The sequence below is a fragment of the Ambystoma mexicanum genome, chromosome 7q (genome assembly GCF_040938575.1).
Source record: "Ambystoma mexicanum isolate Mex_15411 chromosome 7q, UKY_AmexF1_1, whole genome shotgun sequence".
Classification (NCBI taxonomy): Eukaryota; Metazoa; Chordata; class Amphibia; order Caudata; family Ambystomatidae; genus Ambystoma; species Ambystoma mexicanum.
The window spans coordinates 672,600,878-672,616,626 of NC_090941.1; the positions used below are offsets into that span (position 1 = coordinate 672,600,878).

At 45.0% G+C, this 15,749-nt stretch overlaps 1 protein-coding gene across 4 annotated transcripts in view; it reads right to left on the reverse strand.

The window, feature by feature from the left end:
• Window positions 1-15,749, reverse strand: part of WASF3 (WASP family member 3) — a 730,276-nt gene that overhangs the window by 61,199 nt on the left and 653,328 nt on the right. For all 4 annotated transcript variants that reach the window (XM_069639295.1, XM_069639297.1, XM_069639294.1 and 1 more), the window contains one exon: window positions 2,145-2,390. In XM_069639295.1, coding sequence (XP_069495396.1) covers window positions 2,145-2,390 — 246 coding nt within the window. The remainder of the gene's footprint in view (window positions 1-2,144; window positions 2,391-15,749) is intronic.

Consider the following 15,749-nt stretch of genomic DNA (forward strand, 5'->3'; position numbering starts at 1 on the left):
TCGAGACCTAGAACGAGAATGTCTTTTGTGATGGCGATGAGACTAATGTCTCGACTCCGCCGAGGAAACTTTCGAAGAAGTTTTAACTGCCTTACCTCTCTCGAGCTTCCCCTTAAGCTACTTCAAGGCTTTCGCCGTCATGGACATGCAGTCCTCGCACTCCAAACAATGGTGCTCGATTCCCAGGCACCACAAACAGATCCTGTGAGGATCCGTCAACAACATTTTCTTTCCACAGTCTCCACATTTGAAGCCGGACTGTGGAGTCGGTTCGGGTGAGGAAGCCATTGAGTACGAGTCGGTATTCACGAGGAATAAATGAAATATTTGGCTGAAGAACTGAGCAACGATATTCCGAGGCCCCACGAAGCGTGGAAAAACGGAACTGAGCAACGGAAGCTGCGCGAGTCTATTTATACGCGTGGTGACGTCAGCGCCGATACGGAGGCCGTCGAGGGACATCGGCTCGAGGGATGTCGACGCGCAGCGCCCTCTACTGAAAAAAAAAATTCAGAGGCCAGCAAGCTGGGAGATGATCTATCAAAGATAAGGAATACGTCGGAGGACACAATCCCTTCGAAATTCTTTATTGCACGTGGAGCAGAATTTAAATGGTGTTCTATTCATGTTTGGGAAAGGCAGCCAGGTGAGAAAGGGAATGGGTGTGAAAAAACATTCTACAATGACTGCTCCCCCCCACTCTCCCTACTGTAAGGGCTTAGGACGGTGCGGCCTTCCATGGCCGAAAGGTTACGTCGAATCTTGAATTCGGCTGTCTTTTCCACTGCGTCAATGAATTTGTCAAAGTTGGAAGGAAAAGGACAGAGTAAACTATTTTTAATTCATCATAAGCAAATGGCGTTAGCAGAAATGGAACTCTGCGATAAGCGTCCGCTCACGATGGCAGAAAAAAAAACATCTGACGGACCTCGACACGTGAAGGACCATGGGTACAGTGGACGTCACACTAGGGATAGTATTACTGGCACAACAACAACTAATACTTCTGCAGCTTTCACTAGATGTCAGCCTTTGCAAACGCTTGGTATTTTTCAGTCCTCAGCTGATGAGTGCACCTCTGTTTGCCTTTCCAATGCAACAAAAGCTATCAATTTAACAAGGTGAATGAGCACGGCTCTACGCGGTCACCTTAAGCTTCCACTATCGCAAACATTTGGAATAATTTCAAGTTACTTCTGTCCACCCCCACTTCTCTTCACACAGGGCACGGCGGTTCCAGTGTCAATGAACAGTCAATTACCGGCTCAACATTTCAGTCTCTAAAGAGTGAAATGCTGTAGGACGAATGCCTCCTCTCAAGCTAAAACTGAAAGTAGGTGCTGTAATTATGCTCCTACGCAATCTTATGCCATCACAGGGACTCTGCAATAGAACAATGTTGGCAATTATGTGTCTACAAAGACACATCATAGAGGCCTGTGTAATCGATGGAACTTAAATACTGTTCTTGTACCGCGCATACCTCTCATTCCATCTGTTACAAATATCCCTTTCAAATTCAAAAGAAGACTTACCGTTTAGTCTTTTTAATGACCATTAATAAGTCACAAGGACCTACGCCTCCTTGCTGGAAGTGATTGGTGGAAATTCTGATATTTAAGGAGGGGGACAGATGTGACCCGTTGAATTACAGACATTGACCTTTAAGATATGCTAGAACAGCTTATGTTACACCAGGTACGGCTAGTAAATTTATAAAGTTTACATGAATGCAGTTCCAGGAAAACTACTTTATAGTCTATACAAATTCTCACATAAAAATGGAACAATAATCAAATAAATAAAATGAATCTATTGCACATTGGGGCAATGATTGATTGCAGGTTTGCGTACATCCCTTTTAAGGAATGGTGGTAGCCTTTCTAGTACATTCAGAGACCAACAGATCATGAAATTAACTCATCTGAAAAACAAATAAAATACATTCGATAGAGGTGAGGTCCTAAAGAGTAATAGAGCGCTCCAACGAAAGAACAGCTAAGTTTACTTTTGCAGCTATTAACAATGGTTCTACAGTTATTGCAGTTACCTGTGTTTATTGGTGCATCTAACCGTGAATAAAACATTTTCTAAATAATGGTATGCACATGAATTAAGTTAAATATGTAAATTTTTGGTTTTACCCATAGTCTGCTGCTGAACTTTGCAGTCCTTCAGAAACTTGAGGAGGGGGCGGAGGTGGCTGCAGGGGTCTGTTCAAAGTACCATGCCTCAATGTGCCCGATGATGGCCTGTGCTCCTGGTCGGCATTTGCCCCCATGTAATGTTGTGCATCTCCAGCTGCATAGATGGAAGCTCCTTGCTGCTGATGAAGGGAATGGTTTGGAGTAGGGGGATAGGAGTAATCTGTTGCATCTGAAGCGTGAGATCTAAAATAGATTAATAGATACAATGGATCAGCAGAAGTCTAATAAAATGCAATTTTCTTGCCCTTTCTTGTAAAAATCACTAATCTGATTAAACCAAGTAAATAAAAAAAATTAAAATAAGATGCAATTCATGCAGCAAGTGTAATACATGACAATGCAGATGGAAATGTTAAATATACATCTACTTAGTTTGTAATGTGCTCATTGCTTATTTGAGTGAAGAGGAAAAACTAGCACATTTAACTTCAGTTTCCACAGTGTTCAATATTGGGGCATTCTTCCAAAACTAGAGAAATAACACATTGTACAGTTTAATTCATTGTTTCACAATATTGCAAGGTCCCACTGTGTGTCTTACACTGCAATAACCAGGAAATACAAGAACAAAACGCTATTCCCTTCCGTGGCAAGGATAAGGCATAAACTCGACATCAAAATAGGAGGAAACTGTCGGTTACTAAACACAAACATTGACCTATCAAACAAGAGGGGCTTTAATCAAGAATAGGGAATTGCAATAATTAAAACGTAGCCTTCAAAGAGGAAAATTAGGTATGAAGGACAAAGGGTAGTGCGGGTGAGAAGTGGGATTTCAGGGATGATATTTCATCAAGAAATTAACAATAAAAATAGAGAATAAAAGTTGACATTAAGAAGTCAACTGTAGGTCATTAAAATTAAAACCAAGCACTGGCAAACCATCAGTTTTGGCTTTAGTGTAGGAATGAAATTGGCATTCGCCCTTCCACTGCCATAATGCAACTTCCAGGCCAAAAGGTGACAACAGCTGGCAAATACTGTTAGTATCAGGGCATAGTATGGCAAAACAGCTGGCTTTGCCAATGCTTGTGTTTAACAGGAACGCAGAGCACGGAACAGATGCAAGTACCCACATACTGCTTATTAATAAAGTGTATGAAGGCACACTTGGGTAAGACATTTTATTACACCAGGGCTACTTTACAGCTGCAATTAAGCCACTACATTTCAGAAGACTGCTCTAGAAGCATAGAGGTAGTGCAACTAGATCCCAAGAGAATGCGTTTTAGGTGGGGAGTATAAGGAAGGCATGGTATCAAACAGTATAGACAGACAAGTGATCACAGTTCAAGGGTGTTTGTTGAACTTCAATGGGTGGGTTGAATGCCTACTAAGCATGGTAGCAAGCTACGACCATCAAATAATAATAACACAATCCTAGTGGAGTGTTTATCAAAATTGAAGGGCCTTTACTAATACACCTATTGCCGATTCGTACTTCTAAATACAAATGGTGTGGGACAACAATGTATGCAAAAAGAAAAGTGTTCAAGAAATTATATGTCAGGATAATTGAGCAGTTGGCTTCCCTTCCCCACGTTTTCAGCACGGGACAAGGCAGCACGCTCTAGCTTCGCGCACACTGGCTTCTCTGCCACAAGGATATAGTTCAAAGCATAGGTATTGGGGCCTTCTGTGCCAAAATCTCTTTCGAAATAAAAGTTTCTTATTGCAGAGGGCCCGATGCAACAAAACACGCACCAAAGTTCCTTTATTATTAGGATTTTCACATTCACAAGTTTCTCGGGTTCACTATTCACCATGGGTCTCCCTCGTTCGGGCACGGACCATGTAATCTGAATTTCTAAAATGTGCTCTTTGTATAAAAAAAACTGAAGAGTTTCGATTGTGCCATGGAATTTGATTAAACTGCACAACCACTTCGATTCACTTCGTTTCTCATTCTTATCTTTTACTTTCACTTCTGCCACTTCTTGGCTGCATACCTCACAGACACCTTCAATTGAGCACACTCGCAGTGCCGGACCACTCGGTTACTGGTATTGTATCTTTCTCCGTTAAAGTTCAAATATCCATCAGCAATTAAGCTTTCCTCGTGTCTTTCATCACACACGTTACCAATCTTCGTTCTTGTGCTCTTTATACAATGTTGCCGCGTGCAACTTTGACTTCAACACACAACGGTCTTGCATCGGTCTCCCAAATTCACTAGCTGCGTTGATCTCTCTGGTGTTGGTTTGATCTTGGAGCCAAGGATGGTACCACGGTGGCTGCTGCTCCTCTTCCGCCCCCGACTATCAGCCATGCAGGAGAGCCACGGTCAGGTCTGACACACAATGCAGGATTCTTCAGGTCTGGTTTCTTGGTCTTACTTTTCTGAATCCTACAGATTAAAAAGAGTAACGGTTTCTTGCTGGAAAGGTATAGGGTATCTCCCTACTTGCGCACCCTTCTAGGTTTGCCGTCTTTCTCCCCTCGTTTAGCTACCATCTGGAAGACAATGTTCCTTCGTGTGATTTGCCTCGTTCAGATTGTGCTCTCGTGCTCTGCCTTTTATCCGTGTGGGGAAGTTTAATGGAAGTCAGGTGTGAGTGGCTACCAGTAAATGCCCGACCATAGTAGTGCGGCATGTCAGGTACAATGCTCGGGTGTGAGTCTGTTTTCACCCAGAGCGGGCTGTCCGTGTGAAAGTGTTCGTGAATCGAAAAGGGGGTAAATAGCCTAAGTACCCTAGCAGGGAGGATGGGGTACTGGTGTTGCAGGGAAAGGGGGATACCGCATCACGCCATCAGGTTTCCCACTCCCCGAAGACTCCTCACTCAGTTGATCCTCCTGCACTTGTCCATCCCCCGCAGTCTGGATCCAAAGGCGATGGCGGTGCCTGGCGACCTGAGAGAGAGACAGACAGACCGACCCTGGGGGACTAGAAGGTGAGACACCTTCTGGTTGCTCACAGGAGGCGCAGGTAGAGGGTATCAATGAGCACAACATACCCATGGGCAGGAAATAGGTGATTAAGCAGCCAAGCACCACCCCACTTCTCATTTCTTTCCCATCTTTATTACCCATGCCATTAGGCAAGTCATTTTTTATTTTGTTTGTTATTGTGCTTATTGTCAATCTTACACAAACAGAATAAGGATAAAGAATGCTGCACACAGTACAGATTATAAAAGAAAAAAATCAAAATAAACAGTTCCAAAATTTTAAAAATAATTGATCCATCCTGTAACGCTCACCTGATTCCCGTAGAGGCGCCGGTCTTGACTGGGCGTATACCGTATCTTCAAAGGTGATGTGTAACACACGGCTGGCTCTTTGGGCTGGACCTCTGTGCACTGTATGTCTGACTTGAAGGGTAAGATGTCTGCAGATAGAAAATATGGGATTAAGGAACTGGGTTATTGAATGTCTCTCTCTTCTTCCCTTTCTCTTCTCCTGTAGAACCCCAAAGGTTAACGCTCTCACCTTAGGTAAGTGAACGCTGTGCTCTCCATCTGCCTCGGGGCAGGGTGCTGTAACCAGTTTCTTCACTGGATAAGGGGAGCAGGCCTCTTGACTTCAGAGGACTGCTGTCCGTCGTTTACTACACGAACGGTAAGTTTCGAGTAATTCTAATGTCTTTAAAGTCTTTAGTAATGATGTCTCTTGTTTTGCAGGGTTCCGGCGATGGCGGATGACGGGCTGAAGTGAGTTGAAGATGGAGCCCGTGTGATGAATAGAAGCGCCTGGAAGCACGTAAGTAAGCGCTTGTTGCCTGCTTCACGATGCGCTCTAACTGTCTTTTTATTTTGCAGGTAAAAGTTCGGAGCGGCTGCAGGGTGCCGGAATACCCACTGGGTTAGATGTGGAAAGGAGTAATGGCACGTGAGTATTAAAGTTCCCCAATGTCTTTAAACGCACCTTGTTTTGTCTTTCAGATGCGGGATGCAGCGCCGAAGGCCTCCGGAGCGTGCGAAGAGTTGGTAAGCTTTTGTCTTTCAGATGCCGGAATGCAGTGTGAAGACCTCCGGAGCGCACAAAGAGTAGGTAAGCCTTTGTCTTTCAGATGCCGGAATGCAGCGCGAGGCGTTGGTGACAGCCGATGGACCAGGTAAGTGAAGAGCTGTCACTGAAGACCGTAATGCTAACCTGTTCTTTCTTGTCTTTATAGGTGTTGCTAAAGACTGGATTCAGGATGGTAAGCCTTTTTCCTTAGGCCCAGGATCAGATGCAGAAGACACGATGAGCGTTCTGCTGCAGAGGATGCAGAATAACGCAAAGCGAGATTCATCCATCGGGTGTGGTTTAAATAGCCTCCTGTAGTGCTTAGGTGTCTCCTTCCACAGCCACGCCTAAGAAAAGAGTTCCTGCTTTCCAGAAGAGTTCCAGTGTTCTGAATCTAGGGAGTGGCTCCTGCCCCACCCAACAGGAAAAGTAGTTCCAAACAGAAGAGGATCAGAGGCTCAACTGGCAGGCAAATAAGCAGCATGGTCTGCTGCAGGTAAGTCCACCCAAGCATTATGAGCCCGGCGCTTCCAGCGCTGGGACTGGGCATATTTATGAGCCTGTTGCCACTGGCGCCAGGACTGGGTCCAAAAGGTCCCAATTGGGACTGGTTGGCACTCGGAACCTGGGTTATGGATCTGCTTCCAAGGGAGTTGGGAAAACCCTGACCTTTTGGAAGCAGAGATCATGACAGTACCCCCCCTCAAGGCCCCTCCCAAACCGGGCTTCTCCGGGGGTTTTGGCTTGTCAGGAAATGTTCGGTGAAATCTTTTGATTAGGCGAGGAGCGTGAACATATTCAGCAGGTTCCCAGGATCTCTCTTGGGGGCCGTAGCCTTTCCAGTCAATTAGGTAAAATAGTTTAGATTTGGAGATCTTGGAGTCCAGAATGCTTTTGACTTCAAACTCGAGTTCTCCATCAACTAGGATAGGTTTTGGAGATTTAGTTAGTCGGGTTTGAGGTTGCACAGGTTTTAATAGAGAGACGTGGAAGACCGGATGTATCTTCATGTGCGGGGGCAAGTCCAACTTGACCGCTACTGGGTTTACTATGGTAGTGATGGAATAGGGACCAAGGTATCTTGGGTTGAATGTGCGTGGCCCTTTTAGAGGTAGATATTTGGTGGATAACCAGACTTGATCTCCTACTTGATATTGAGGGGCTTCCTTCCGATGTTGATCTGCTCCTTTCTTGTATTGTTCTTTAGCCCTTTGAAGGTGAGAAACAGCTTCCTTAAAGGCTTGGGTGATTGTAGAATGCAGGTAGTCTACTGCTGGTGTTTCAAGATCTTGGAGGGGATCCAACTCCGAGGTTCGAGGGTGACTGCCGTACAAAAGAAAAAACGGGGTTTTCCCAGTTCCCGAATGGACAGAGTTATTGTAGGCATATTCGGCTATCCAAAGGATGTCTTTCCAAGTTTTTTCAGTTTGTTGCAGCATGCAGCGTAAATACTGTTCCAGAGTTTGATTGGTCCTCTCGGTTTGTCCGTCGGTCTGAGGGTGGTGACTGGTCGATAGTCTCACATCAATTTGAGCCGACCGACAGCAACTTCGCCAAAAATGAGAAATAAATTGACTACCTCGATCCGAAATTAGAACCGAAGGAAAACCGTGCAGTCGGACGATGTTTTCGAGAAATTCTCGGGCCAGAGTTGCTGCTGTTGGCAAGCCTTTGAGCGGAATGAAATGCGCCATCTTGGAGAATAAGTCCACGATTACTAGAATCGTATTGTATCCGGAGCATGGAGGTAGATCGGTGATGAAGTCCATAGAAAGCGTATGCCAAGGGCGAGGTGGGATGTCAATAGGGCGTAAGAGGCCTGCTGGTCTTTCCTTTCGACTCTTGTTTTGGGCGCATACTCCACAGGACATTATAAAGTTTCTGATATCTTTTTTCCAAGACGGCCACCAGAAGTAGCGCTTGATCTTTTCTGAGGTCTTGGCCATACCGGGATGTCCTTCCATTAAAGAATCGTGATAACAAGAGATTATTTTTTTCTGTAAATCTGTGCTGGGTAGGTATAATCGTTCTTGGAAATACAATAAGTTGTCCTTTACTGCAAAGTCCTTTCCCTGCAGATGCCAATTCTGTATGTCTGCTGGAGTTACAAGTTGCCTGGCTTTATCCTTAACTTCCTCTATGGATTCTGTGGCGATTACACCCAGAATTCTTTGTTCGGGAATGATTGGTACAGGTTTAGGGTTGATCAAGTGTTCTTCCACTCCCATCCGAGAAAGGGCATCAGCTTTACCGTTCTTTGTACCAGGTCGATAGGTAATTATGAAGTCAAACTCGGCAAAGAATAATGCCCAACGGAGTTGTCTAGAGGATTGGGCTTTTGCGGTTTTCAAATATTGCAGGTTTCGGTGATCCGTAATCACAGTAACGGTGTGTCGGGCCCCCAGCAGATAATGCCGCCAAGCCTTGAAGGCAGACTTGATAGCCAGAAGTTCCTTGTCAGTAATCGTGTAATTGATTTCAGGAGGCGAGAATTTGCGGGACCAAAATGCCACGGGATGCAACTGATTGGTTAGCGGGTCCTTTTGTGATAGAACTGCCCCCATGGCAAGGCTTGAAGCATCAGTTTCCACGATGTAGGGGAGTTCGGGGCGAGGGTGTTTTAAGATTGGTGCAGAGATAAATTTAGTCTTCAAATCCTGGAAAGCTTGTTCCGCCTCGGTAGACCATTCAAAACGTTTGTTTTTCTTTAACAAGGCAGTGATGGGCTGGACTATTCGAGAGAATTCGGGGATAAACCTGCGGTAAAAGTTAGCGAAGCCTAACATGCTTTGCACACCTTTTACGGAGGATGGTGATGGCCATTTGAGAACTGCATCGACCTTCTTTGAATCCATACGCACTCCGCCAGGTGATAATATGAATCCCAAGAATTCAACTTCAGTCACGTTGAAAACACATTTTTCCAACTTAGCGAAAAGTTTGTGTTGACGCAATCTTTCGAGGACCATTTTCACGTGTTTCCGATGTTCAGATTCCGATGAAGAATAAACGAGGATGTCGTCAATGTAAACAACAACACACACATCTATGAGCTCTCTGAGGACATCGTTCATAAAATATTGAAAGGCGGCCGGGGCATTGCAAAGTCCGAAGGGCATGACCTGATATTCAAATAGCCCATACTTGGTGCGGAAGGCCGTCTTCCATTCATCGCCCTCTTTTACTCGTACCAAGTGGTAAGCTCCTCTAAGATCCAGCTTTGTATATATGCATGCTTTTCTGACTTGGTCCAGGAGTTCAGGGATCAAAGGTAACGGATATCTATTCTTAACGGTGATCTGGTTCAGGGAGCGATAATCTATACAAGTTCTAAGGTCTCCTTCCTTTTTTGGAACGAAGAACAAAGCTGAAGAAGCAGGGGACTTGGAAGGACGAATAAACCCATTTGCCAGGTATTGATCCAGGTATTGTCGAAGGTGAAGGTTCTCAGGCTCGGTGAGGGCATAAATTCTACTACAAGGAGGAGTAGATCCAGGTATCAGGTCTATCTGGCAGTCATAAGACCTATGAGGAGGTAGAGAGTTAGCCTGATCCTTCCGGAAAACATCTTGGTATTCTAGGTATTCGGGAGGTAACTGGGGAGTCTCTGAAGAAATTGCTGCCAGTGCAACACCAGGTGGAGGGTGACAAGTAGAGACACATTCTGGAAACTGGACCGTTCTTGCTCGCCAATCGATCAGAGGATTGTGTTTCTCTAACCAAGGTATTCCTAGAATAATCTGAAACTGAGGGGCCTTGATCACATCGAACACGATCTTCTCATGGTGTCCATCTTGACTTACTAGCGTCACCTCTTGAGTGGTATGCGTTACTGGCCCGGAGGCTATCTCCGTACCATCCACCGTAGTAATGACGTCCTTTACAGCCTTGGGACAAAGAGTTAGATTCATCCTCAAAACCATTTCATGATCCACATAATTGCCGATGGCACCGCTGTCGACGTAAGCTTCAATTGCATGTAATCGATCCGGATTATCAGGGCTAATGAGGACCATAGGTATCACGAAATGCGAGGTCACGGAACTGGTTTTCACGCTCGGCAAGAGGACCTCTATTCTTGTCGGGCGAGGTCGTTTCCCTGCTCAGAGTTTGTAACTTTGGTAACTGCAGCTCCTACTGCCTTCTTGGCAGGTTTCACCGGACAGTCTCGAAGAAAGTGCCCTGAGTTTCCGCAATAGAGGCATAATTGCAACTGTTTTCTCCTTTCCCGCTCCTTTTGTGTTAGAGGACCTTTCAGACCCCCTATTTGCATGGGTTCCCCGGAGTCTACTCCTTTGGAAGGAGTTGGCGGTTTGGAAAATACTCGAGCATCAAACTTGGAACGATCGGCCTTCCTGTTCTGCAGTCTGTGATCTATTTGAACGACTAAGTCTATATAGTCCGAACAATCTTGTGGGGGATTCACTACTTGGGCTAACACATCTTTGAGCTCTCCACGTAGACCTCTATAAAACAGCGTAATCCTTTTGTCCTCAGGCCATTGAGTTTCCACTATCAGTCTGTTGAAAGACGCAATATAAGCCAAAAGGTCTTGATTACCTTGTCGCAACGAAAGAAGCTCATTGTCCAAGGCCTGCCCCTGTGAATGTCTTGCGAACAGTTTTTCCATACTGAGCTGAAAAGCTTGAAAATCATGGAGGACCGGATCATCTTGATTTAATAGAGGGATCGACCAGTCTGCCGCATTGCCACTAAGGTACGAAAGCATGAAAGCTACTTTAGCTTGATCAGTTGGAAAGGCTGCTGGCCGGCATAAGAAATGCAACCGGCACTGATTGATAAATACTGCAAACCTCTTTGGGTCACCAGAAAATCGTTCGGGCGGAGCCAGAGGTACATTCCCAGGTAGGTTGATCTGCACTGGATTCATAGAGGATGTAGAAGGAAGATTTCCCCCAGATGCGGGTAACGGGGTCTGTCCGGCTTGTGACTGTAGCAATTGTCTAGCGAGATCATCTGTTCGCTCCTTGGAAATAATCAGTTCCCTTCTTAGAGCGTTCGTTTCCTGACGGGCTGCATGCACTTCTGCCCTTAGTTCCCCAAGTAACTGGGCTAGCTGGTCGGTATCCGAGGTTTCCATAGCGCCTGGACGGGAGTTTTGTGGTAGGCTTTGCGTTCTGTAACGCTCACCTGATTCCCGTAGAGGCGCCGGTCTTGACTGGGCGTATACCGTATCTTCAAAGGTGATGTGTAACACACGGCTGGCTCTTTGGGCTGGACCTCTGTGCACTGTATGTCTGACTTGAAGGGTAAGATGTCTGCAGATAGAAAATATGGGATTAAAGAACTGGGTTATTGAATGTCTCTCTCTTCTTCCCTTTCTCTTCTCCTGTAGAACCCCAAAGGTTAACGCTCTCACCTTAGGTAAGTGAACGCTGTGCTCTCCATCTGCCTCGGGGCAGGGTGCTGTAACCAGTTTCTTCACTGGATAAGGGGAGCAGGCCTCTTGACTTCAGAGGACTGCTGTCCGTCGTTTACTGCACGAACGGTAAGTTTCGAGTAATTCTAATGTCTTTAAAGTCTTTAGTAATGATGTCTCTTGTTTTGCAGGGTTCCGGCGATGGCGGATGACGGGCTGAAGTGAGTTGAAGATGGAGCCCGTGTGATGAATAGAAGCGCCTGGAAGCACGTAAGTAAGCGCTTGTTGCCTGCTTCACGATGCGCTCTGTCTTTTTATTTTGCAGGTAAAAGTTCGGAGCGGCTGCAGGGTGCCGGAATACCCACTGGGTTAGATGTGGAAAGGAGTAATGGCACGTGAGTATTAAAGTTACCCAATGTCTTTAAACGCACCTTGTTTTGTCTTTCAGATGCGGGATGCAGCGCCGAAGGCCTCCGGAGCGTGCGAAGAGTTGGTAAGCTTTTGTCTTTCAGATGCCGGAATGCAGTGTGAAGACCTCCGGAGCGCACGAAGAGTAGGTAAGCCTTTGTCTTTCAGATGCCGGAATGCAGCGCGAGGCGTTGGTGACAGCCGATGGACCAGGTAAGTGAAGAGCTGTCACTGAAGACCGTAATGCTAACCTGTTCTTTCTTGTCTTTATAGGTGTTGCTAAAGACTGGATTCAGGATGGTAAGCCTTTTTCCTTAGGCCCAGGATCAGATGCAGAAGACACGATGAGCGTTCTGCTGCAGAGGATGCAGAATAACGCAAAGCAAGATTCATCCATCGGGTGTGGTTTAAATAGCCTCCTGTAGTGCTTAGGTGTCTCCTTCCACAGCCACGCCTAAGAAAAGAGTTCCTGCTTTCCAGAAGAGTTCCAGTGTTCTGAATCTAGGGAGTGGCTCCTGCCCCACCCAACAGGAAAAGTAGTTCCAAACAGAAGAGGATCAGAGGCTCAACTGGCAGGCAAGTAAGCAGCATGGTCTGCTGCAGGTAAGTCCACCCAAGCATTATGAGCCCGGCGCTTCCAGCGCTGGGACTGGGCATATTTATGAGCCTGGTGCCACTGGCGCCAGGACTGGGTCCAAAAGGTCCCAATTGGGTCTGGTTGGCACTCGGAACCTGGGTTATGGATCTGCTTCCAAGGGAGTTGGGAAAACCCTGACCTTTTGGAAGCAGAGATCATGACACATCCCTTGTTCATCAAATACATACAGTCCATTAAATTACAGTAATCCATCTTATATTTAAATCTGTTTATAATTTGGAATCATGAAATATTAATGTAACTTAACACATTAATTCTTCATCCACCAAAACCTCCATGCTAAGCCTATTCATAAACAGACATTTTCATCACAGCATGAAGGTTAGGTGATATTTCTCCCTCACTTCTTGAAGAAAATTATCCTTTCTCGAGTTTTAATATACAAAAATTATAAATTAATCAATTTTATTCTTTCTAGGTATTTAATTAGAGCCATGGTCAATGCAATTGATGAGGATCGTATACGATACTAAAGGTTTAGCATTAGAATAAAGCGGAATCAGATACAAAGGAACCAAAATATAAAATACGCAATTCCATCAAAACTGGATCAGGTGTTGTAGTGTTTCTAGACTTAAAGCACAGAATCTACAATTAGAATCTGTTTTGGTCATCTCACAAATCGACAACATTTCCCTTTTTGCTAATATATTTAAACAAAATCTCTAAAAGAGAGTGCCAAAGTGAATGTGGGATTTTTTTTTAAATATTGCTCAACGACTCCCTGTTTTTGTGTTGTAGAAAATAACTAGAGAATCATTTATATTCTCTAATTTTGTCGCATGTCAAACACTTCCCGTAGAGCCAGGATGTAGATTAGAGCGCAAGCAGATAAAAATTCCAACAGCATTCTGTTTGTTTCTATACCTGTACAAAGCGAGGGACACTAGAGTAGACAAGTATTGGTGCTGAACTTAAGATATTTATGTACAAGAAATAATGTGGTTCAGGAAGGGCAATTGCAGAGAGAAGTCAAATGGTAGGTGTGACAATAAGGAAACCAAAATGTTAGCATCTCTTCAGTAGGATTTCTTCCTAAAATCCTCAAAGGTGTTTAGGGCTTTACCGCTTCAATAAGGGAAACCATCTATTTGTCAAAGCGGAGTGGGGAGGATTAAAAAAAGATAGGGAACTTAAAATCTTGGATTTCTGACAACTATAGCAAAGGAAACCCACATAAGTGTTCAATTCATGGCCCTTATCTTTCTTCGACTTGTGGGTTTGCGCGGTTCCCAAACCGTCATAGGTTGAATCAGATGTTTAGGCCCTCAGTAGACCGTTATGGGCATTTTCCGGGAAGGTGAGGCACCAGTTGAGTCTCTCCAGCACTGAATCACTTTCCTGGGGTCTCAAGGGTCAGGCCAGGGATGTCTGCTATCAAATGGCCACATCCATGCCCCAGGATCCTGCTCCCCTGGACAGCCCCTTACTAACCACCCCAGTCAATCTCATGAGGGTCCAGTGAGACTGCACCATCACATACCGCCTTCTGATGCCACTGGATTCTGCCCAGGACCAACATGGTCACCAGAACCACTCCCACCTTGCCCTTTCTATATTGAATCCTGCCTTGGCAGGTATAGTAGCTGTATCTCTTAATCAAGCTTTTCTCTCTACTTTGCCACAGATGGTAATGGCAGTAATCTCCTTTCTTCTCCTGGGTTCCTTGTATTTTAGTGATTCCTCTCCTCCAACCTCCAAACTCTCATGGCTATGAACCCTCTTCTGGCTCTTAAAGAATCGCTCTTCAACCACTAATCCTCTCGGGCAGATGTCTTCAAACCGCCTCACAACTCTCCTTCTCTGATAGTCACCCTACTCCTTCCCTCCAACTTCCCCAAGACTCAATTTTTAACCTCCAACTTGTTCCTCTTTCTCTCCTTACAGTACTCCTCTCATGCCACTCTCCGACAAACTCCTACTAGAATTTCCCACTCTGCCAGATTAAATTGACAATAGTGTATTTCCTCTCCTGCACTGGAGCTTGAGGATATGCAGGACACTGCTATACTGAGGACTTTGCTGTCCTGTGACTGGGAATTGGGTTGGTGATTTTGTGGTTTGAAAGAGGGGGCTGATGTTACATGAAGACCTACCACCATCATGGATTTCAGAAAAGTCACTGACAAGTATGGGTGTTCTTTTCTGCCCTTGGAACCCCTGCTGCAACTGCCTCCATTAATCTGTGTTTCAGGTCCCTCAGCCTGAGAGTTTAGATTCACAAAATCCTCCAGAAAGCATGGCAAGTTGTTACATTACCAATTCCATCAGCATTCCCATTTTTCTAAGAAGAAGAGGCTTCTTTTCCAATGATGGTTATTTGCATCTGGCTAGAGAGCTGGAATTACTCCCCATGAGAAGTATTCTCATTAAGAGAATACTTCTTTGGTATGGATGGTTGGGTAGTGTGGGCCCCTGTAATTATCCCCTTAGTGGTCGTGCATATTGATGCCAGCAATGGTGGTGGAAATGCCCCTGTAACTAGTCACAGGCACAGGCATTAGTAAAGGTAGAGGTGTTGCAAGTGCTCCTGTGAACACCCCATAGATAGTCATGGGTGTCAGTAGGGTGTTCTGAGATTGCTCCTGTGACTACCCACTGCCTTAGTGCAGGGAAACAATTGGGGTGGTCTGGAGAATCCCTGTACTACAAGTTCTCAGTGTCCAGCACATTGTAGAGACACAGTGAAGTGCCAAGTTATTGACTTCAGAAGCAGATGATCTTGATATAATAGTGAAGGCCACTTTGGAATGAAGGGGTTTGATCTTGGGCAACTATCCCAGTGCTTCAGTTTACTTATCAGCCAAAGGCTTTTGATTTACCATATATAAATAAAATGACATTTTTTTTTAGGTGGATAAAGTCCGTCTTTCTCAACTGTCACTGTCTAAGGACAAGGGTGGACAAAAGCACACTAAGAAGAACTAGTGCCATCTAAGATGCTTGTCGTTTATTTGATTACACTCATTCTAAGTGTAACCATGTAATCCAAGGGATTACAATCATGACATATCCCACAATTTGTGAAATGTCCCACAAACCGGGGTCCGTGGGTGCGGAATATTTTGCACATCTCCAATGTTCTCTTTAATAACAGAAGTTCAACAAGAAAAACTAGTGCATATAGAAGACATTTTCATTCTTT